Genomic DNA, 23,641 nt, shown 5'->3' with positions numbered 1-23,641 from the left:
GGCTTAGCAAGTAAGTGCATGCTTAAATATGGCAAATTTCCAATAGGTTTTATACAAGGTTTCTCTGCCAAATATCTACAGTCTCCTGGGTTGCAGGAAATTAACACTATTGCATTATCGATAGTACTAGTTCTAGGATGAAGTATAGGATGTGATAATTAGATATTTTTACTGTGTAAAATACAGAGAGGTGCATTAACCAAAGATTAAAATATCATTAATGTTAATGTTGATATTGCTTAAATAGTACATTATAGCATTTTCATTTCATTTCATTGGAAATATTTTAGAACAATTCACTAGCTTTACAAAATAAAGTCATAGTTTTGGAGGCTTCAATATAACACAATTGCCATAGAATGGGCAGAGAGAGAGAAAATAAGAAACTTGGAGCAAAATTAGCAGGTGTTTTGATCAACTATTTCTGTGGAGATGAATCTTTATGTAAAGAACTTCGGCATTTCAGAAGTAGTTTTTTAAAAGGTCCACAAATGTTTCTAAGTCCCTCAGTGCTGGTAATTTAGAATTTAAAGCCTGCCCTGAAAATAAAAAAATGTAGGAATGGTATTGGCTAAATACAGACTTTTAAATCTTGGGTAGGGAAAATGAACATATTATATACAACAGTCAAAATCCTTTTATTCTAAGCATGCTTATTCAGGGAGCTGGAAAAAAATCTGAAAGAAATAATCTCTCTCTTTAACACTGTTTCACATAGTTGTGTGTTTTTGTGTGTGTGTGTGCGTGTACGTGTAGTGCAGGCAACTTTATATTTCCATTCTCAGAATCTTAAAGTTTCTGTGGTTTAGCTGTAGGCTCAGGCAACAGATGTACTTGGGAATAGCCCATGAAGATGTGTTAGAGGCTTTGTCTATTGTGGGTTCCATATGTTTGCTACTCACATTAATGTGGCTAGGATATGAAACCATTGTACCCACAATCCTATATGTTAGTACTTAAGCTATATCTTAGGTGGCAATGGTTACCAATTCCAAATAAAAGGTTTTTTTTGTGTGTGAGCCCAAGTGAATTCTTGGCTATCCCAATTGTAGAATATTCTGTTTCTCTCTCTCTCTTCTTCCTGTTCTATAATGAAAAACTATATGAAAAGAAATCTAACGTTACATTCCTATTAATTCTCTGCAACTTTCTTGACAAAGAGTTTTTCCTTCAAAATACTGTACTTTGCGACCTACTTTGAAATTAAACACACATACACACACACTCTATTTTAGGAAAATAGTACAGGTAATCCCCAGGGTTACAAGCATTGCCTTAGCGAACGTTCGAAGTTATGCGATAAGCGCCCCCTAGCATTTACAAACAAGTCCCGAAACTACAAATCTTGCAGCATCACAGCAGTTGTTCACCCTTACAAACAACTGCAGAGGCTCTGCAACATTCGTCCTGCACTTTGCCGGACAAAATGGGTGCACGCCCCTCCGACGCTCCATTTCGGCCTGCAACATGCTGGATAAGGCCTCCGGAAGCCCAAACGGAGCGTTGGAAAGGCGCATCTGTCCCTCCGGAACTCTGTTTTGGCTGCAACATGCCAGGCAAGACTTGCACAAGCCTAAATGGAGCATTGGAGGGCGCATGTGACTGAGATACTGGAGAAAAGACTGCTTGCTGGATCTTCACATGGTAAGTGATCCGGTGTGGCAGGTGGAGGGCGAAGCAGTTGTGGAGAGCATGAGTGGGTCGGAGAGGCCTTGGGTGGCCTTAGGCAGGTGGCCTGTTCCATCACTAGGCCACCCATGGCCTTTCCCACCCCGAAATACCTCATGTGCACTTAATGAGCCTTGCATTTGATTAGCGAATGTGGGTAAAAGGTGGGAGTAATCCAGGGTGGGTTCCTGAACCAGTTATTACTGATTCGCTGTTTGCGCGCTTTGCTTGCGCATACGCATACGCAATGGCTGTGTGTTGCATGTACATTTGACTAAAAATTGGTCTATGCATGTGCACAACCATGCCGGCAATAGCAGAAGACACCAGAGAACCGGTTCAGGGGCGTGTCAGGCCTGGGTCACTGCCAGTTCTGCAACCCAGGCCTAAATTCCACTACTGGTTCAGCCGAACCAGGCTGAACTGGCAGCAACCCACCTCTGGAATGATCCCATTCAAGGTACGAGATTTTATCCCACTAATCCTTGGGTTGCAAATGGAATGGGCAGGCTCCATTGCATTCATAACTTGAGGACTACCTGTACAACTATAGAAAAAAAGATATTTTAATTATTATTTCCATGAATGGTGAACTCAATCTTATAGATATGTAAGGATTTCCTACAAGGCCTAGAAATCATGGGGTAGCTGGATCGCATTATATTATTATGTCTTGATACCCTCTAGTGATTCTCAAATGATTTTTTTATTAAATTGTTTCTATTGCCTGCAGGGAAGCCATCTTTTTTTTATAAAGTGGTCTCTGTACTTCATAGATGGATACCTATGAACCACTAAGATGTACACTCTCTTCTTAAAATTTACTAACATAGCACAGTTATGACAATACATATGCACAATATCCATGACAAATTGTAATATCATAAATATGATCTATAATCTGTGAAATAATAATGCACACTACTTGTCCTGTTTTCTAACCAATTCTGTCAGCTGCCATACCGATGCAACTAAGTGCATTCCAAGCAACCAACTATTCCGGACCATTTGCCAGCTGTCAGCTTCCATTTTTTAGGAACTGGCATCAGTGAAATAGCCTGAAATAAAAGGTCTAGATTATGCTTTTCTCCATTCTCTATATACTAGCCAATTGAAATGATATTTTAATATTGTTGATACGGGGGCTTCTCTTGCACATATTGTATAGATATAAAAGGGTTTAAAAGGACACAACAGGCTACAAGCTAAACTCAACTCTGTCTTCTTGCATTTGTTGATGCTTCATACTGTAGCCCCATGATGGCAAACCTATGGCACATGTGCCGAAAGTGCACGCAAAGCCATCTCTCCAGGAATGTGAGCCATCGTCTGTCACTCTTCTGGGTTCCGTTGCACCAGCCAGCTGATCTTCACACATGTGCAAACACTGGAAACTGGAAGAGCAGCCACCCGGTGCACACATGCACAATGGATGGCTGCTCTTTGGTTTTTGGAGCATGTATGTGCACCAGTCAGCTGGTCTTTGTGTGTACATGTGTGCCAGAAACTGGAAGAACAGCCATCAGGGCGGTTGTCTTCCTGTTTCCGGCACACGCACATGCGCTCCCATTTCGGCATTTAGTGCCGAAAAGGTTTGCCAAGACTGCTGTAGCCCCTGCTGCCTATTGTAATTGCTTGACTTTGCCTAATGCTAAAGCAGTGCCTACCTTACTTTCTAAACAGATTCTAACTCCATTCATCATCCTATCAGGGCCCTTGCAGTCAATCATTTCTCCACTCATTCTTCTGTTATGTCTTTACAGAGACACTATCATTCAGCTGTAATGATCTGAGACAACAGAAAATGATTCTGTATTGGTATGATGCGTAGTGCAAGCATGTATGTGTGTGTTCCATTTGTGCATATGCAAGCTCCTCATGCAAGTGGGGATGCGCATGAGCACATGCTCGCCTGCCCGTCACTTCTGCAGCCCAGTTCCGAACAGCTCAAGGCCCAGTAGTGGGCCATGGCCCAAGGGTTGGGGACCCCTGACCTAGTATATTCCCAATTTCATTGTATTTTTCATGTATTCGTTTTCTAAGAAAAGCTTGAGAAATTTTAAAACAAGTTTGAAATATATAAGGACAGTAATTTTAGTCAGGCAAAATTTTGTTGAGCCTCATTTCCACATCTTTCATTCTTATTTATATACGTCATATGCAACTTCTTGTAAGCCTAGGTACTGTCACTCTTTATAAAACATTCATTAAAACTATCATAAGAGGTACAAGTATTTCTCATCCCAATTAGATTAAAAGTTTTCTGTTATTAACCTTTATTAATGTTCAGATTGAACAAATGATTAAAAGGGTTATGACAGGGAAAAAAGTGTCAGCTCCTAATTGACTAGATGATTTTGGAAAATTGCAGAAAGAAGACCAACTTGAATCTAGCTTTGATTGATTACACAAATATATTTGAATCCTTGCCTCATGATTGGATAATTAAATGCCAGAAATACTGTAACAGGAGTCTGTGGAAATATCAGAGGCTTTATGCAAAGATCAAAAGCACAATGGAAGACACAGGTGCTGGTCAATAGTGATAGACTGGGAGAGGTTAATACCAAGAGAATAATCTTTCAAGGAGACTCCCTGTCACTGTTACTGTTCATCATTGCATTGATTCCTCTGTCAACAATACTGAACAAGTCAGGTCATGGCTATTAAACATTAAAAAATCTCTGACAGAATATCTCACCTCCTTTATGGGGACGCTTTGAAGCTGTAAGGAAAAACACCATCTGAAATGGAGTCTCTGCTTAACACTGTCTATGGACATACACAACATACATACACACAGCCAAGATATTGCAATGATATTTGGCCTGGTCACATGTGCCATCCTTACCACGAATAGGAAAAAACAGTGAAAACTATCAAGATGCTCTATGGAAATAATATCAACAGTCTGAATGAAGAAGATTAATACAAATATCTGTGCATCAAGAAAGTCTGAAGTCAAGAAAGCTAGTGGTGAATAAATCATAATGAGAGTGAAAATGTTGTCAGAGAAGGAAATACAATGAAGGCTATCAATATCTAGTTATTAGATACACAGCTGAAAAGTAGAGTGGACTCAAACAGAATGAAAAGCCCTGAATAGTAAGACCATAACAAACCTGACAATGAATTACCGTATTTTTCAGACTATAAGATGCACTCCCCCCTCCAAAGGTGGGTGGAAATGTCTGTGCATCTTATAGAGTAAATACAGGCCTGTTTTGGCCCTTCCAAACCCTCCACACATCTCATTTATTATCTCCCTGGTGTCCAGAAGCATTCTAAAAATGGGCCTGTGTTTGGTCTCCGGAGCCTCCATCAGTCCTGTTTTTGCCCTCCCCAGCATCTGGGAGGCGCAGAGGGTTTGGGAGTGTTTCTAGGGGTGCAGACTGCTTCTGGAGGCTGGGGAGGCCAAAAACAGGACAAGCAGAGGCCAAAAACAATTTCTTCTTGTTTTCCTTCTCTAAACCTAGTCTTATGGTCTGATGAGTCTTATTATAGTCCAAAAAATACGGTATGTATTTCCATGCAGTGATGTTGACAGACTTTACTTACCAAGGAAAATAGATGGCAACTGTATACCAGATAGTTGAAAAGAGCATTGGAAGAATATCTGAAGGAGAGTAAAAAAAAAAAAAAAAAACATAAATGCTCATATACCATGAAGACTTCCTAGTACTGGAGAGATCAAACTGATCTAGAAGAAAGTCAAATGAAGAGAAGAACAGAGACTTTGGAAGACAAAGTATTACATGGCCAGTATATTTAAAAAAAAAACATGGAAAGCAGATGACAAGACCTGGCAATGGCCAAGAACAGGAAAGTTAAAGAAAGAGACAGAGAGGCTAATTCTGGCTACACAAGGCCAAGACTTAGGAAGAAATGCATACACACAAAGCCAGAATTGAGAACACAGCAACAGAAAGCAAATGCTGCCTCTACAAAGAAGCTGAAGGAAACGGGGGACCACCAAGTTAGCTACTGCAAGGTCACACAAGCTGATTACAAACAGCATGACTAAATAGCAACAATGATGCATTGGAAGATCTACAAGAAATACCATTTGCCTGCAAGTAAGAACTGGTGGGACCACAGCGTAAACAAAGTAATAGAAAATGCAAATGCTAAGGTGCTCTTAGACTTTAGAATTCAATTAGAAAAGCACTTGTCACATAGTACTCTAAGTCTAACAGTTGTTAAGTGTTAACAAATTAAGTGACAAAAAAAAAAACCTGGATAGTAGATAGTGGACAGCCTCAATACCAGGAGACAGCAAAATAGAGGGGAAAAAATGGAAGAAGACCACAAAATATAAGTCCTGTAAATCATTGTGGCAAAAGAAATAAAAAATAGTACCAATAGTAATAGGGTCCTTGGGTGCAATCCCATAACTTCTGGAGTACCACTTGAACACCATCGGCATTGATAAAATCACCATGAGCCAATTGTAAAACACAACTTGGAACAGCTTACATCCTATGACGACAATAACATCTGCCTGCTCCAGATCCTAGATGGATAAATATGCCAAATCCAGTGTAACCATCCAGCTATCTGTGTGAACCATAATTAATACTATACAGTATGTATCAGTTGCACTGAAAGATATCAAACTCAGTAGCATCCAACATAGATGAGTTTGTATGTGCTTAATTTTGTACGTAAATCAACACATTTAAATGAGCAGAGAAAGAATTAATTTGAAATGCAAAGCTCTATAACCAACTATTTTCTCATGATCTCATTCACCCTCCTGATTATGTATAATGACAAAATAGCAGTTTCCATTGTGAATGTTCAAGTAATTAAAAAGTCTAGTAAATTGGATACAGCTAGCAGCTTGTAAGTATTCAAAAGTTTATTGACTTGTATTGCACTTTTAAGCCCCTGATAAATTATTTAATTGTCTGATGGATGTGTGGCTACTATAAACTATAGAGTATGAAATATGCACTGCTCTTCTAATACACTGTAGGGAGACCTGTTTATAAAGTATTTAGTATTGGTTTTATAATGTACTGTTGACAATAAGAGACCATGAACTCCAAGATCAATCTTACTAAACTTCCAGTGCTAATGGTGCTTGAAGGCCCACAGTATGTATGAAGGTGCTTTCGGATGTCATGAAACTAGATCACAAGTAGGACCCCATTTTTCCTGTTTTTTTTTTTTTTTGATAGATGAAATTACCTGTCCCTTGATATGTACAGAAGAACTGCATGGCTAGACTGTTTTCTATTAGAAAAATAATCAGTTGCAATTTCCCATGCCCATCAGTATTCTGTTTTATAAGCAACAGCTGGTATCTTGGAAGGAAAAATATATTTGGCCCAATTGTTTTCTATCTGCTTTTCCTAAGATAGCTATCCATTAATGAAATAATTCTTGGCACCGATGGGAATTCCTCATATACAAGACGTATTTTAACAAATGGCAGGGCTGTGCAGATTGATTTTTTTTTTCATCATGTAGTCATAGGACTTTTGATGTGACAGCAGCTGCTACTATTTGTCTCATGATGGTAGTGAACCTATGTCTTCTGGATAGAAAAGGGGCAGATGTGACACTTGCAGTTCAATTTGTTTTATCATAAGATAATAAATTACAGCATAATCCTGTGCGTTATCTATTCAGCAATCACTCCCATTCCACTTAACAGGAGTTCTTTGGAAGTGCATGGAGAATTGTAGATTTAGAATTTGGTTTTAACTTCTTTGGTGGTTGAAATCCTCTTGAAATGGTTCAACAGCATCTTGCACAAATCCAGATGACCACTAGATTCCAGGCAAGCTATCAAGAAATTTTTGCTGCTTCTTAGTGGCCATAAACACTTGAATGGTGATCAGTTTCAAAGTGTGTGTGTGTGTGTCTGTGTGTGTGTGTGTGTGTGTGTGTGTGTGTGTGTAAAAAGTCAGTTGAAGATAAGGTGAGAAAGAAAAAATGCAGGTTATAGAGTATTTGTGGAGGTGTGCATATCAGGTAGAGGAGGCATTTTACCTGGTGAATAATGCTGGGCAAGTCTAAATTTCAAGTAAATTTTACTATCAGTTGCAGACCTTGGAATATTGAATATTGAAACTACAGCACAACACAACACAGACCCATTTGTAAAGAAATGCCTGTAGGCGCACAAGATTTACAGCAGCTGATTTCCTGGCAGTTCGAGAAGCATGGTAAAGCAGCTTTAGGGTTGTGGCCAAAGACTAGGCAAACCAGCAAAGAAAAATACAGTCAATACTGCAGTACTATTTGTTACCACAAATCAAAGTTTACCATTTGCAAGAAAAAATCCTAATACCTATATTAGCAAATAGGTAGGATGAAAGCTGCAGTAAAGGCATCAACTAATTGTTAAGAAACAGTCTACTCCTTGAGCAGATTAGAAATCCCAGTTTGGAATACTCATAATATGAAGTGAATTCTGTTCTACCTAGAGTAAGGAAAGAAATACAAAGCAAGCCCTAATATACTGATTTCACCTAATAGCAATATTAGTAATGGCATTTGTCTGGATTTGGTAACATCATTCAGATGATTTTGTCTTTACTGTACATTAGCCTAGAAATTTCAGAATGATGAATAGCAATAGCACTTAGATTTATATCTAAGCGATTTACAGAGGTAGCATATTCCCCCCAACAATCTGGGTCTTCATTTTACCAATATCAGAAGGATGGAATGCTGAGTCAATCTTGAGCTGGTGAGAATCGAACTATAGGCAGCCGGCAGAAGTAATCTGCAGTACTGCATTCTAACCATTGTGCCACCATGGCTCAATGATCAATGTAGAATTGTGTAGAGATCAAAAAGAGTCAGATTCTTAGCAACAAATAAAGTACAGGTACTCCTTGACTTATAATCATTTTTTTAGTGACCATTCAAAGTTGCAGTGGCACTGGAAAAAAATGACGTACAGCCATTTTTCACACTTACAATGTTGTAACATCCCCATGGTCATGTGATCAGAATATGGGCAGTTGACAACTGGCATGTGTTTATGATGGTTGCATTGTTCCAGGGTCACATAATCACCATTTGTAACCTTTCCAGCTGATTTCCAACAAGCAAAGTCAATGAAGGAAGCCAGATTAGCTTAACAACCACATGATTTGCTTAGCAACCGGAGTGATTTGCTTAAAACCATGGCAAAAATGTGGCAACGTTCACTTAATAATTTTCTTTCTTAGCAACATAAATGGTGAGCTCAATTATAAATTGTAAGTCAAGGACTACCTATATCTATCTATCTATCTATCTATCTATCTATCTATCTATCTATCTATCTATCTATCTATCTATCTATCTATCTATCTATCATCCATCCATCCATCCATCCATCCATCCATCCATCCATCCATCCATCCATCCATCCATCCATCCATCCATCCATCCATCTATCTATCTATCTATCTATCTATCTATCCAAATGGCTCTGTGTGTATGTGTGTATGTTCCAGCATAATTCTGGAATGCCTCAAGCAATTTCAACCAAACTTTATATACTTACTTTCTAGAGAAAAATACTGTGGGGGTAAAGATACCCCTAACGCTCCTCTGTTACAATATAGCCTGTTGTGCCTTAAAATGGCTTCTACTGTGCTTCCATAAAATGGCTTCTACTGTACAGTGCAATGGAGTTGCCATGATAATGGCTTTACAATACTCCACAAGAGGGCTCCTTCTGGTAAGGGGGAAAATCCAACATTAGAAATTACATTTGGTGCAGACAATCCTAACCCTATAAATAAATACCCAGACAATGACAGGTTATCAGCTAGTATATATATATAAACCATTATTAGTATTACCATGAAGCTGCTTAGATTTTTTTTTATGAAACCAGCACATTATTCCATGATTATTGTGACACATGCATGCCTCCAGGTTTCCTATTAGCTGGATTTACCATACTACAGCACCAAATTGCGATTGAAAATCAAAGCACCATTTTTATTGAAATACAGAGTTCAGTATCTTCAACACAATGTCCCCACTACCCCCCCCCCCAAAAAAAACTCAAGTGGTTTAAAATTGCATCTAGCTTGATCCACTCTGCTGATTTTGATCGTTCGTACTGTATCAGCTTTTTGAATGAAAAAAACCCTACAAATTAAAGATGTTTATTTCAGTAGCCCAAATCAGGGAAAGTATAGCAAGATTTGAATGCAAGCATCAACAGACCATGACTAACAAGTTAAGAAAAAGTGGCAGGCCAGGTTGTATTCAATTCTGCCTCTACCTTTCACTGCTAGCTGGCTTTCCCTTGATAGCTTTCATATGTCTAGATTCCTAAGAGTAATCATTTTGGAGAAAGTAGAGTTGGGAGGAGACCAGAGGTGGGCTGCTGCCGGTTCGGACCGGTTTGGGCGAACCGGTAGTTTCAACCAGCGGCTAGGCATGACCACCTGCCTTGGCGCTATCCTGTCCTACATAATCACTGTTTTTTCAATGCCGTGCACATGTACAGAAGGTGTACACTCACATTTTCAGTTCTGGGCGAACCGGTTGTTACAGTATGTGACATGCACCTCTGGAGGAGCCTCAATGGAAAAACCAGCCAATAAAGATAGTTATGCATGCATATATTAATTTATTTTCAGATAAATGCTTATCACTTTTTAAAAAAAAATTAAATCCCTCTTTTATTATTTTTGTAAATAATAAAGCAAACATCCATAATACTCCTTCCTCCTCTTGTTTTCCCCAGGTGAATTGAACTGAGAGAGAGTGACTGGCCCAAAGTCACCCAGCTGGTTTTCATTGCTAAGGAGGGACTAGAACTCACAGTCTCCTGGCTTCTAGACTAGCACCTTAATTATTACACCAAATTGCATACAAAAAAAGATACAGATTTTCATATATCAACCTGAATTTCTTATGTATTTATTACAGATGAGAAATTCTTTATCTCTTTATTACCCTTGTGCTTTGTTTACCCTTTTATATTTTATCTTCCTATTCAAAACTAAACATGTGCAATATTAGATGTGATTTACAGTAGATTTTACTTTGAATAAAAGTATGTTTAGGGAGCTCAGGAAAACCCTTGCTATAATATTATTATTAAAATATATTTAATATATGAATATTATTTGGATAATATTCAAATTAAATGTTAAATATTATATGTGAAAAGCACATGCTTTTACTCTTGGTAGCAATGCCATATTAGTGATATTTATTTATTTTCCAAATAAATCTTACGGCAAGCAACTTAAAAATACATAGTTCCTGTAAGTTCTTTTGTTTTGAGCCTATCCACTTAAAATTCCCCTTATTTATCTATCAAAGAAAAACTACATAAAACATTGTGCATAAATATTTAAAAATCATGAGTATATTAACATACCATATTTTTCAGAGTATAAGACGCACCTTTTTCCCCTCAAAAAATAGGCTGAAAATCTGGGTGCGTCTTATACACTGAATACAGCGTTTTTTTGCCTCCTGAAGTCCCTCCCCTTCACCAAAATGGCCATGCATACCCTTATGGAAGCTTTCAGAGATTTCCTGGGGGCTGAGGAGGGCAGAAATTAGCAAAAAATGGGCCGTTTTTGACCACCCCCAGCCCCCAGCAGCACTCTATAAGCATCCATAAGGCTATGCATGCAATTTTTTGACAAAAAGGGCCCATTTTCTCAAAAAATGGGCCATTTTTTGCTAGTTTTTGGCCCTCACCCCCACAGAGCACTCTGCAAGCCCCCCCCCAAGGCTATTCATGCCATTTATTTGAAAAAAATTGGCCCAATTTCACAAAAAATGGGCTGTTTTGGGGAGGTTTGCAGAGTGCAAAAAGGTTTCCTTTTTCCTTTTTGGAAAGCTCTTGTTCTAGCTAGGGAGAATGCGGGCAGACATACGGAGGCAAGCCAGGGCTTCAAAATGCTAACAGTTTTAATGTTAACAGGTTGCCTAACGCAGCACTTCACAATATGCACGCCTCAGCTAACCGGCAACAACTGAGCCCCGTTTGACAGCTCTTTATATATGCCAGCTGTCAAACAGGTAACCAATCAGGAGCGAGGGCAGCGCTCCCTAGTCAAAGGACCAGAGGGAAAACTATAGAACATAGCAGCTCTTTAATTGATTGATGAGAATTACATTGATCAAGTCTGCTGTACCAGCAGAAACAAAGTCTTAGGTGCTCCAATGATTTCCTTTTCCAGCACATGGATAAATACACCTGGAAACATCTACTTACCTACCTACTCTCTCTCTCTCTCTCTCTCTCTCTCTCTCCCCCTATTACCTACTGTATTTCTCTCTCTATTTCTCTCTATCCCTCTACCTACCAACCTACCTACTCACTCACTCTCTCTCCCTACCAATCTACTATATTTCTCTCTCTTATCTCTTTCTATTTCTCTCTCCCAACCTACCCACTGTATTTCTCTCTCCCTCCCCCCTCTATCTACCTATGTACCTACCTGCCTACTCTCTCCTCCCTACTTATCTACTGTATTTCTCTCTCTCTCCCTCTACCTACCAACCTACCCACTCTCTCTCTCTCCCTACCTACTGTATTTCTCTCTTTCTCTCTCTCTATCCCTCTACCTACCAACCTACCTACTCTCTTTCTCTCCCCCTACCTATCTATTGTATTTCTCTCTCTCTTTCTATTTCTCTCTCTATCCCTCTACCTACCTACCTACCTACCTACCTACCTACCTACCTACCTACCTACCTACCTACCTATACTCTTTCTCATCCCCTACCTACTGTATTTATCTTTCTCTCTATTTCTATTTCTCTCTCTCTCTCTCTCTCTCTTTCCCTTTATCTACCCACCTACTGTACCTACCTACTCACTCTCTCTCCCTATCTACCTACTGTATTTCTCTCTCTTTCTCTTCCTCTCTATCCCTCTATCTACCTACCTACTTTTTTAAAAAAACATTCTCTCTTCAAAACCTTGGTGGGTCTTACATTCCGGTGCGTCTCATACGGTACATGTTATTATTAGAAATTGATATGTTTTAAATGGATTTTTAGCTATGAGTCAGTCTCTTCTTACTTAGGAAAACCCAAGCGGAAGAAATGCTGTATAAGTTTTACAGAAAAGAAGCAAGATGCCAATATTTTTTTTCCTTGTAATTTGTGGAAAGTTAGCAGTATCTGTTTGGCGTAAGGTTTCCTGTATGGATTGTACTTTTTCACTTAAGACATCTGTTAATATTTCATAGTCTAACAGATGTTGCACAGCTATTCCTTGACTTACATTCTTGGGGAAAGAAAATGCTGTTTGCTCTATTAAAATGCCACCTTGGAACTACTGTCATTATGCCAGCTTTGTGTAGTTTCAATACATCCCTGCTCTGTAATAATCCCATCTTTTTTTGTTTATTGCATAAAGTCATGTACATATGGCTCTTAATGGAATTTGTGACTGGAGGTAGTTAGAAAAAGGCAGAAAGGCAATTTAAGACTGGTTGTGAGCTTTATAATCCAACAGAAATATAATTTGATGAGTCCAGGTTAATCCTGATTTATCTTATAATTAAATCAGGATTTTATTCTTGAAAGAATAAAGTTAGCTATGTGTCATGGTGCCTAGCCCTACCAGCAATCCTTTGACAATTATGAAAGGCCTAACAAACGATTGCTGTGCTTTCTGCTCCATTTGAGCTCCTGGGGAAAGGCACTCCCTGCAGAAAAATGAAATGCACAATGAATATTAGTATATGACAACAAGGAAAGTAGAGTTTTTTGGGGGGGAGGATGCAGATAAAAAATTAATAGGAGCTGAAAGTTAGAACTAAGACATTTAAGTTCAAGCAAACTCTCTTTTCCTTGTGTTTCTGTGATCTTTTATTTTAGTTGATATAATACAAATGTTGAAGATTTACTATGCAAAGCAGAATAACATTAAACTGTTACAAATGTTAGGTAATGTGTCAATGACACTTAATAAAACCTTCATAAAACAAAAGTGTAAGAGGATTCAACAATATGTTTGAAAGCATCATGAGACACTTTTCAGGCTTCAGTTTTTTATGGAAAATCAAAAATTGTTTTTTTTCCATCCAAACTGAGTTACAAAATATACTTGGAATTAATTTGATGATGGAAAGAAACACTGTGCCTTTAATGCAAAGATGGAGATCTGTTCCTGCAAAATGGGATCCTGTGATGTCACTTGAATCAAAATACTCATGTTTATTAGATATTTCATATGGAGCATAATTTTGGGAGTAGAATATATGCATGTTTTGCATTGCATAAGGATCCAGGTTTAACAATTTGTTTGATATAGGGTAGTAAAAACGTTTAGATGAAACCTCAACCAATGACTGGAAAATAGCCTATACTCAGAGCATACAAAGCATCAAGATTGGGTGGGCAATTATGTAAACTTTGTGGACTTTCAACTCCCAGAATTCCTGAGCTAACATGGCTGGATCAAGAATTCTGGGAGTTGAATGTCGTAAAGTTCCGATAGTTGCCCAACCTTGGTCAAGATGGATGGATCTTTCTTGTGCTCTTAAGGGGTTAAAGTGAAAGTTGGGTTTAAGAATTATGTGATTAAGATAATTGCCTTGTGTGACTAAACTCAGCCTTACAATACACATACCCAACTTGGCCCTCCCAGTTAAGATGTGGGTTCTTGAACCCAATATAGCAGAAGATTCCAGGTAGGGAATGACTACTCTAAATATGAACAATAGCCCTGTGCAATGGAATAAAACCCATTTGCAGTATGGACTCATTGATTCCTGATCAGATCTTCTTCTTATACTCTTCATATGCATACAAGGCTAATTACTTTTGGTATCTTCTGGAACAATTCCTTCTTCCTTGCTGAATTCTAAACAGACATGCATTTAGAAAATGTTCTAAAAAATTATCTAAGCTTGACTGTTTAGATCTAATCAAGGGCCGATTGTCATGCGATATGGAGGACCCATTTCATTATGATGGTAAGAACAGGGACACTTTTGTCCTGAATAAATACCGGAGTGTCTCACATGAAAAACCACTGATCTTTAACCCAGCAATCTATTTAACCAAGCCTAGAAAATGAATAGTTAATAAGGGGAGGATAAAGGGCATTGCACTGTTATTACTGATAAAAAAATCTTCTAGCAGCTGAATGTAGACTCTGGGATTTCAGTTTGTGTACAGTAAATCAATGTAGCATACAGAATTCTTAGCAAACACGTATTTATCTCAACAAGTGCATTCAAACAGTTATACCCAATCCCTACCAATGAATTTTCCCTCCTAGTAAATCTAGTCTTTTTCAAGTCTTGAATATATTTCTAGTTGCTGCTAAAACTCAATTAATCACTTAGTCAATGTGATAAGGAGAAAGCTCACAGTTATTTTTGCTTGTGTGTGATTTCTGCTTTTCTAGCTCATGTGTTCAGAGAGGGATTCCAGTATGGCTACATTCCAACATGTATTTAACTAGTCATTTAAAAATTCATTGTAAGTCTATTTTTAATTATTACTTTTATGTATGTACAGTTATTCAGAAAAAACAAGGTGAAGATTGCTTCTTTTTCTTTATCCTTCTTTATTATTTATTGCTCTCTTTTTACAAAACAGGCATTCAAGATCACTGGTCATGAAATATACATTTTTTAAATAATAATAAAATATTCAGTACATTGAAACTCAACTTATTGGTGTGCTTTAAGGTAAATAGCAACACCCACCAGATTAAACTCAGCAAATTAGCTTAAAAGTCAAAAAGTCTTGCTGATGAGAGTGTAAAAAAAATGGACATAGTATGGCCTTCGATGGTAGAAGGAGTATTCTTTTTTGTTTTTGTACTGCTAAATGTTTCTCTGATATAATTTTTTTTATATAAAGCATTTTTTTGAACTATACTAAATTTGACTTTCTATTATGGAAGAATCTTCACTTTGAAGTACAGAAGTAAGAGAACCCAAAGTGCCCCCCCTCTCTCTCCATACATACATACACATACATACATATATTCATATATTCATTAATTGTCATATATTTATGAATTATAAAGCTCCTAATCATATGGTATACCTGCATGCATTGGATTGACATCAGGGAACTCTTCAACAGACTTTTATTTCTGTTTTCTTCTTCATGAATAGGAATCATATTTTGGGAGGGTTCTTGACTCTGCACTAGATTTTTCTGGCATTTAAATTAAAGGCTCATATTGCAATGTCGTGCAAACCTACTTAAACATGTTTCCTTCTTTAACAAAACTTTCTATATGTATAGTAAATATGTACAAGTTAGGAAAACAAATATTGTAAACATCAGTACAAGAGGTAAACAAATAATTGTGGGAATTAATGCTTCTAGCAATCTTTATAGGGGGTGAAAAGCATTATTTCTTGTGATTACAGAATCGATTGCATTATTTCCCCTCAATCTTGTATGCTCATGGTAACTAAATTTCAAATTTTGAATGTATATATACAATGCATATACATCAAAGGGATTAAAAATTATGTTTTCCTAATTAAAATCTGAATTATATAAAAATAAAATTTTAAAGATTTGTATATGCTGTTGATCCTTAAAGATAATTCATGTTGCTTTTATTGATAGAGATGAACTGTGAAGAAAATAAGTGAGGCACAAGGACATTATTTTTATTTTTAAATATGTGCAATTTCTAATTAAGTAAATATAATAATGTTACAATAAAGATGAATAAATAATTGACTAAAATTAATAAAAGTTAAAGTACAATATGCATTGAATATAAAGTACTGGTATATAAAATAGCAATCACCTAATCATGGAAATACAGAGGTATTGTTGTTCTTAAATTAAAACTGATATCAAAATAATTTTGTACTCAGGGAATTATGTTACTCTCTTTCTTATATACTTGGAAGACTATCATTCATTAAGCAGCAATGCTATCACACAAAAAAGTTATGATAATTCTTTCATTTTACAATATATTTAAAGATTGCAAAATATTGCCCTGGAGAACAGTTAGTTTTCGATAGTAGAAATCTATTAAATGTTTGCTCAAGATAATTTTTTTGAAACATGACCTATGGTGACTCAATTCAAATGATAATAGTAAATTTGTAGTGTTTATGATTATTGAAGTGTAACAAAAAATTATCAATGTCAGGTGAGGTACTTATACTTATGGGACAATATTTTTTTAAAAAAATATCGTAACAATTTCCTTGCACCAAGGGGAAAAATAATTAATTTCAATGGGAAATATTAACATTGGAGATTGAATTTAAAGAATATTATTATAGAGCAAATTAATGAGTCGTTTTTTATTAGGTTAAGGGCATTTCAAGTAGTACAAGATGTCTATAAAGAAATAATTTTTAAGAAAAAGCATACAACTAAATATGGTTTGCCACATTAGTATATTTTGCTGTATTAATGTCAGTGCCTTAGGCATTCTAAAATGTGCTCACTATATACGAATGCGGTGAAATACATTTTTGTACAATTCTTATATCTCGCCAACCATTTATGCTGAACAGTTTTCAGATAAGCTTCTAAGTTTAAACAAAATACTATAGGGTGGTGTGGTCTGAATGTACATATCTTGTTTTATCCAAATGATGCCACTCTCAGTTAAAGGTGTGGATAAGGTTATCAGCTTCAGCAGAGAATCCTTAGTGTAATTTTTGTATGTTTTACTATTCTAAGGATTTTTGTTATTTCTGAAATGATTGATATTTTATACATTGAACTGCGACAATTGGCATGTGTTGGTTTACTTCTTAATTCTTAACATGCCTAATTGGAATAATTTTTTTATTTAATAGCATTAAATGTAGTTAGTGGTGATGAAGATATAACATGCTGTTTTGCTAGCTTCTCCGGAATGGTCTCAGCAGTGCCTTTCTGGACTGTGTATGACTGCTGTATACCATGATGTGGCCTTTGTAGGGTAAGTTTTTTTCTTCTCATGCCATCCCCTGCAGTTGTTCAGAATTTCTCTTCTCTCTGTTAGATGCGCTTGGGAAGAAAAGATTTGGATGTATTAGCTAGTCAGCCTAATAACCCTGTGCAGACTGTATTGATTTTCTAGGAGAGAGTTTATGAACTAAATAAACTTGGAGTTGGTGTCTTAATAAACTGCTTCTCTCTGACTGTCACATTTAGTTACAGAGCTGTGCCGTTTAGGGGGGAAAAAGGCTAATTCTGTTACAGATTGTTCACAGCAGGGTCTCTAAATTAGCCCTTTGTTTTGTAATGCCACCTTGCTTGGGCTGGCTTTGAGCACATTTCTCAGTTTTATCCTAATGAGTTGCAACACTGATAATGTGGCTGATGATCTTTCATTGATTTCACTATCACTTGCTTGTCTGGTAATTGATCCGTTGCTGAGCCTCTAGTTAATTATATCGGCTTTGACATGGCCCAGTCCACTGGGATTTTCAAGTCTTGCAGAATAACAGTTTTAATAAAAGAGTCTATTACTGCAGGTGCTTGCTGCTGCATGCCAGTTGATTTTGTGTGCGTGGGTTTTTGCTCCCTCCCCCCCTTCTCTCTCCCCGGGAGTGGGGAGGACTGCAGGACAGGAGGGAAAGAAAGACACTGCGTAGGAGATGCAGAGCCGGGGAGCTGGCTATTGACATTGTCCTTAAGCCTCCCACAAATAACAGCCATTAGTCGGAAGGTCAGGAGCTGAGCAGGCAGCTTGACTAAGGGACTGAGTGCCACTTCAGAAAGCAAGAGGCTAGCAAATTTGAGAAGGAGTTTAAGTGGGTAATAGTTAGCTGTAAAGGTACAGCCACTGTTGGCACAATTGCCTCACATGGTTTGTTCAGTTTGCTTTTGGTTTGGTGGGTTTTTTTTTTTGCACCCCCATCCCCATTCCACGCAACAAGAATATTTTTCTCGACTGCAGGTGGACTTAATATATTTTAAGGCAACAGTTCTTTGAGTTCTCATTTCTGCTGCTAAGATATTGAATTTGCAGCTTTTGAGACTTTTGTGTGCTTAATGGCGGTGAACTGGAGGGAAGTTTTAACAGAAAAGCTTTCAGGAGATGCCAGGATCTAAAGAGGAAGACACATTTGTGTCAACATAGTGCACACTTCCTCATCTTTTCTCATTGCGCTCTAATGACACCAGGCTGCCATTGAAGCTTTCTCATGATCCTTTTGTTGCTTTTGAGGAGGATAAGGTTTATTATTGTTCTTCAGTTTAGAAAAAAACTGCAGGAGTAGTACATTTGTCCTCTAAAATTGCAGACTTTATTAGAAGATGAATGTTCCTTACACATTCAGTTGAGGCAAGCAAGATTCCTTTTTCTTTTTTTAATGCAAGTTGATTTTATCAGGGAGCATGAATTTTGCTTTACATTTCTTTTTTAAAGTTGCAGTATTTGTGTACTCTATGTAGGTGTTCGTTCTCTCTCTCTTTCTCCCTCCCTCCCTCCCTCCCTCCCTCCCTCCCTTCCTCCCTCTCTCCCCCTTTGCCCCTCCTTCCAGCTTTTCCTCATAGGACAGCAAATTACACATCAGCAATAGGATAATACTATGTATTGTTCTAAATACAGATGATTTTAAAAAGTTGTTGATACCAGTGGCTTTTTGACTTTGGATCTCTCATAAACACTTGTTTATCGTAATAGAAATATGTCTTTTTTTCCCTGGGATGAAACTATTTTGCTCCTCCTGTCTCCTTTTCTTTTTCCTTTAGATTGTTAGAGGCTGTTATACAGTCATCATCTGTAAAGTTTAAATAGGACAAAAGAAAGAAAGGGACTTTAATCTTTATAGAAAAGGAGGGAGACAGTTCTTTTCCTTTGACTTCGGGTCCTGAAGGCATTTAGGCAGTTAACAGGAGGGGGAGAGAAGAAAGCTGTGAGAGATGAAACATATATGTAATTGTTCTAGTTTTATATGTAAAAGAATTTGAAGACTATCTTATTTCCACCTCCCCCTTCTTTTTTGGTAAGAGCTTTTGTTGTTGTTGTTGAGAAATTTGGGCTGGGATGATTGCAAAGTAGCTGTGACATCCGCATCGGTCTTTAATAGGTGTGTGCCAGTGTGTGTGTGTATTTACATTAAAGTCACATCAACTTTGTGCGGCATTCTGCATGCTTATTGTCTGTGTGCGCGTGAGGAGTTGATTTGCCCTCTTCCCTCCTCTCTGTTAGGAGGTTTACAGTCTGCATTTAACAGGGAAGTGTCAGCAATTACACGCTGTTCTTGACAGGATTGTTAAAAGAAAACAGGGAAAGGGCCACGGCTTGTTCTCCGGAGTTTCCTCCGATCAGCAGGCGACTTAGAGAAGGTGCATGTGTTTGTTAAGACTGAAGTGGGCTAATGCAAGATGTCATTTGGAGCCTGACAGTGGAACGGTGCAGTTGACTCTCTTCTGCTCTGCTATCCAATGACATCCAGTGGCTGAGAGTATGAAGCTGATGGTTGGGTCTTTCCTCAGTGCATCAGGCACACCTGACAGGCAGCTGTAAAACCAAGCCAAGGCGAGCTTTGGGAGTCACAGGGTATGCATAAATGATAGGGGTAACTGTGCAGAAGGTGCGAAAGAAGCTCTTGCCCCCTCCCCAAAGCCCCTCTCCCCCAGATGAAATGAACAACGCAGCTAGCTTAACACCACCACACTCCTGCTACTGGCTGCCAAGAGACTCAAAAAAATCCACCTTCACTTTTCAGTCAGAAGAGGCAGAAGTGGATGTGAGAGACAGAGACATTCAGAGACAAACAGAACGAAAGAGGACAAGAGGCTTGACTTTAAGAGACTCCTGCAGTGACAACTCCATGCAGTTCGGAACAACAAGGACGGCAACCACCTCCGAATCGGGTTTCATGGGGACATGGCAGCACGCTGACACTAACCTCTTGTTCAGAATGTCCCAGCAGGTAGGAGACTTTTCCTTTGATTGTCACATGTGGAAGGGTTACTTTTGTTGTTGTTGCTGCTGTTGCTGCTGCTGTTGTCACTGGCTTGTGCATACTTTTGTCCCTTTAAAAAAAAATGCATTTCATCCTTTTTATCATTTTCATGCTCCTTTCATTTCAGTGCTGCTGCACAGTTTCTGTAATGTCATAACTTATTCTTTGGTATGTCTGGGTTGACTTCGGTGCATCCCTCAAGAGCTCCTTTAAATAAAAAATAGAAAGAAGCAAACAAGAAAGCCTAATACTGCTTTTTCTTTTTTTAAATGAAGCTCCCTTCTCAAAGTTTTCCAGGGAGATTATTTATCCTGGTTTATTGCCTTTGTCTTCTTTTCTTTATCCCAATCTCCTTGTTTTTCTTTATTTCCTCCTTTTTAAACTTTTTTTTAAAGCCCCTACTATTACAGCCAAAAGTCCTTTCTTCCTTTTTCACTCCTCGCGGAATATGTAAGTCCCCTTATGAAAACTAATTCTAAACTTGGGAAGGGGGAAGCAGAACAGTCTAATTGAGTACAGGTGGCAGAAAACAGTGTGTCCGGATCCTAAAGAGGACAAAGCGATTGTGCTGGAATTCCTGCTAACGCAGAGATGAGGGTCCTTGGATGAAACAGTTCCAGCTGCTGCTTGTTCTCTCGCTGTCTCTTTCTCTTTTTTCTTAAGACAGTTTCTCTGGAGTTGTATCCTGGTGTGTTATCCCCAACCCAGAGCAGTTCTTTAACCTAGGGCTGCATTTAAGAGAGACTGGTACGGACGGGGAAAGTTAAAATGTTCTTGCAAGGCCAGTAGTAACGGATAATTAATCACAGAGCTCGTAGGTGTATTGGTACCAAACTCTTAATGATACGGGGCCCAGAAAGCTGTGTTACAATTCTTTTGCTTCTTCTGTGTAAAATATGTTCTGCATGAAATAATCACACACAGAGTTTGAAAGGGGGGGGTGAGGGGGGAGATTTCAGTGTAAACTCACTTAAAGAAAAGATAGAAATTGTAAAGAACACTTTAAAAAATATAAAGCATATGCTAATTGCTCCCTTTTAGTTTTTCTTTCTTTTTAAATTACTTCTTTTGAAAAAAATTTCACATCTTCTTAATCACGAAGCTGAAGCAATCAAAAGTTGCAAGCTATGTTTTTATTATTCAGAGAGGTCTTTTATTGTCAGGGTTTTTTTTAATGAATGAATTCCATTGACATGAATATGTCTCTCACTTTAGCACTCTTGCAGCAAATGGGAATTGTTTGTTCTTTTAGTGAAAAGAAAAAGCAAATTCTGATACCTTTTGGAAACTCAAGAAAAAGAAAACATCTTTAGGTCTAATATAGTTTATAATGTAGAATAGTTGTATACAGACAGAGTTTAAATATCACATGTACTTTCCATAGGATGGCTGTGTTCAAATAAAGTATATTTAGATTTATCCTGTAGAGGGACCCTGATTACAAGTGATACCGGCTTCCTGTACAGAAATGTAATCAACCTAAGTTTAAAAGGCGACGTATATGTTACAGAGACTAAATGAAAAAAACAATTCTCACATTACATGCTACACACTAATGCAGTACATTATATATCGGTTTATTGCATGTCTCTTATTTTTTCATTCATTTTCTAGTAATATATCCATCCTAACCTAACTGTCATTCTTTCTTAATATCCTCATATTATTAGAACTTTCATAGTTGGAGTAATTTTTCCCTCTTGTTTTGGCAACACAAGAGTTAACCCAGCTAAAACCATATTGATAAATTACTGTTGAACCGCATACTTCTTGTTAGACTGCCCATTGAGTGTTTGACTTATGTAGAGAAAGTCATTCATAGTTTTTGGAATAATAAAAAGTGGGAGATGTCAGGCTACAGAGTTCAACAAGTAAAAAGAAGACAACTCTAGGCAAATGAGCAGGCAAATATAATAGATAAAAAAATGCGAGTTCATCCACTTTCAGTTGTTAATTTTGGGGGGTTGTTAGTTTTGTTGGGCATAAAGATTTGTTTCTCCTTTTCCCCTCATTACTGGACACATATGGTCATGTTTATTTTCTTGAGACTGTGTTGGAAAAGGAATAATAGTATGTATAGTATATGACTAAATGCATGGCAGATGCTGTATTCAGTGTTGATCATTCCACTGAAATACACTTGCAGAGACAGTAGCATTGTAAGAGTGGTAATGCTGAATGTATGGATTTTTTTTAAGTATAAGTTTTGCTTTTGTGCCAGTGTTGGTTAGAATGCTGTTGTCTGCCTGAATGCATCTAAGAATCTTGATTTTCTTTTTTTTTATTCCTGCTCTTTTTAAAGAGTTAATTAATTCCACTTCATGGCTAACGGTGTGTTTAAATTTCTAATTCTTCTCCAAGATACTATTTCTGGGTATCCAGTGTATCTAACTGATCAATTACAACTGCTATGTTTCTGAACATATTTCTGACAGCCCCAACCATAAACTTTTTTGTTGCTATGTGGGCCATATTGTCCGTGGGTCACATTTATCCCCCTTGCCCCTAGGATTGATTTAGTATGATGGTGATGGATAGCTTATAAGAAACTGTTGATAAAATAGATACATGCACTGCAAATAAAACTTTTGAATAGTTTAATAAAATGAATTTTATTAAGAGTTAACCCAGCTAAAACCATATTGATAAATTACTGTTGAACCGCATACTTCTTGTTAGACTGCCCATTGAGTGTTTGACTTATGTAGAGAAAGTCATTCATAGTTTTTGGAATAATAAAAAGTGGGAGATGTCAGGCTACAGAGTTCAACAAGTAAAAAGAAGACAACTCTAGGCAAATGAGCAGGCAAATATAATAGATAAAAAAATGCGAGTTCATCCACTTTCAGTTGTTAATTTTGGGGGGTTGTTAGTTTTGTTGGGCATAAAGATTTGTTTCTCCTTTTCCCCTCATTACTGGACACATATGGTCATGTTTATTTTCTTGAGACTGTGTTGGAAAAGGAATAATAGTATGTATAGTATATGACTAAATGCATGGCAGATGCTGTATTCAGTGTTGATCATTCCACTGAAATACACTTGCAGAGACAGTAGCATTGTAAGAGTGGTAATGCTGAATGTATGGATTTTTTTTAAGTATAAGTTTTGCTTTTGTGCCAGTG

At 37.6% G+C, this 23,641-nt stretch overlaps 1 protein-coding gene across 2 annotated transcripts in view; it reads left to right on the top strand.

Annotated features, from left to right (window-relative positions):
• The window catches only part of BNC2 (basonuclin zinc finger protein 2), a 425,219-nt gene that overhangs the window by 117,079 nt on the left and 284,499 nt on the right, over positions 1-23,641 (top strand). Inside the window, exon 2 of one of the 2 annotated variants that reach the window (XM_014069299.2) lies at positions 20,277-20,483. In XM_014069299.2, coding sequence (XP_013924774.2) covers positions 20,277-20,483 — 207 coding nt within the window. Of the gene's footprint in view, positions 1-20,117; positions 20,484-23,641 lie in introns of those variants that run through there. The other variant, XM_014069305.2, reaches the window with a different exon arrangement.

The sequence above is a fragment of the Thamnophis sirtalis genome, unplaced genomic scaffold (assembly GCF_051295495.1).
Source record: "Thamnophis sirtalis isolate CommonGarterSnake01/CBP01778 unplaced genomic scaffold, rThaSir2_p1.2 scaffold_5, whole genome shotgun sequence".
Taxonomy (NCBI): domain Eukaryota; kingdom Metazoa; phylum Chordata; class Lepidosauria; order Squamata; family Natricidae; genus Thamnophis; species Thamnophis sirtalis.
This window is presented reverse-complemented; position numbering and strand designations above follow the sequence as displayed.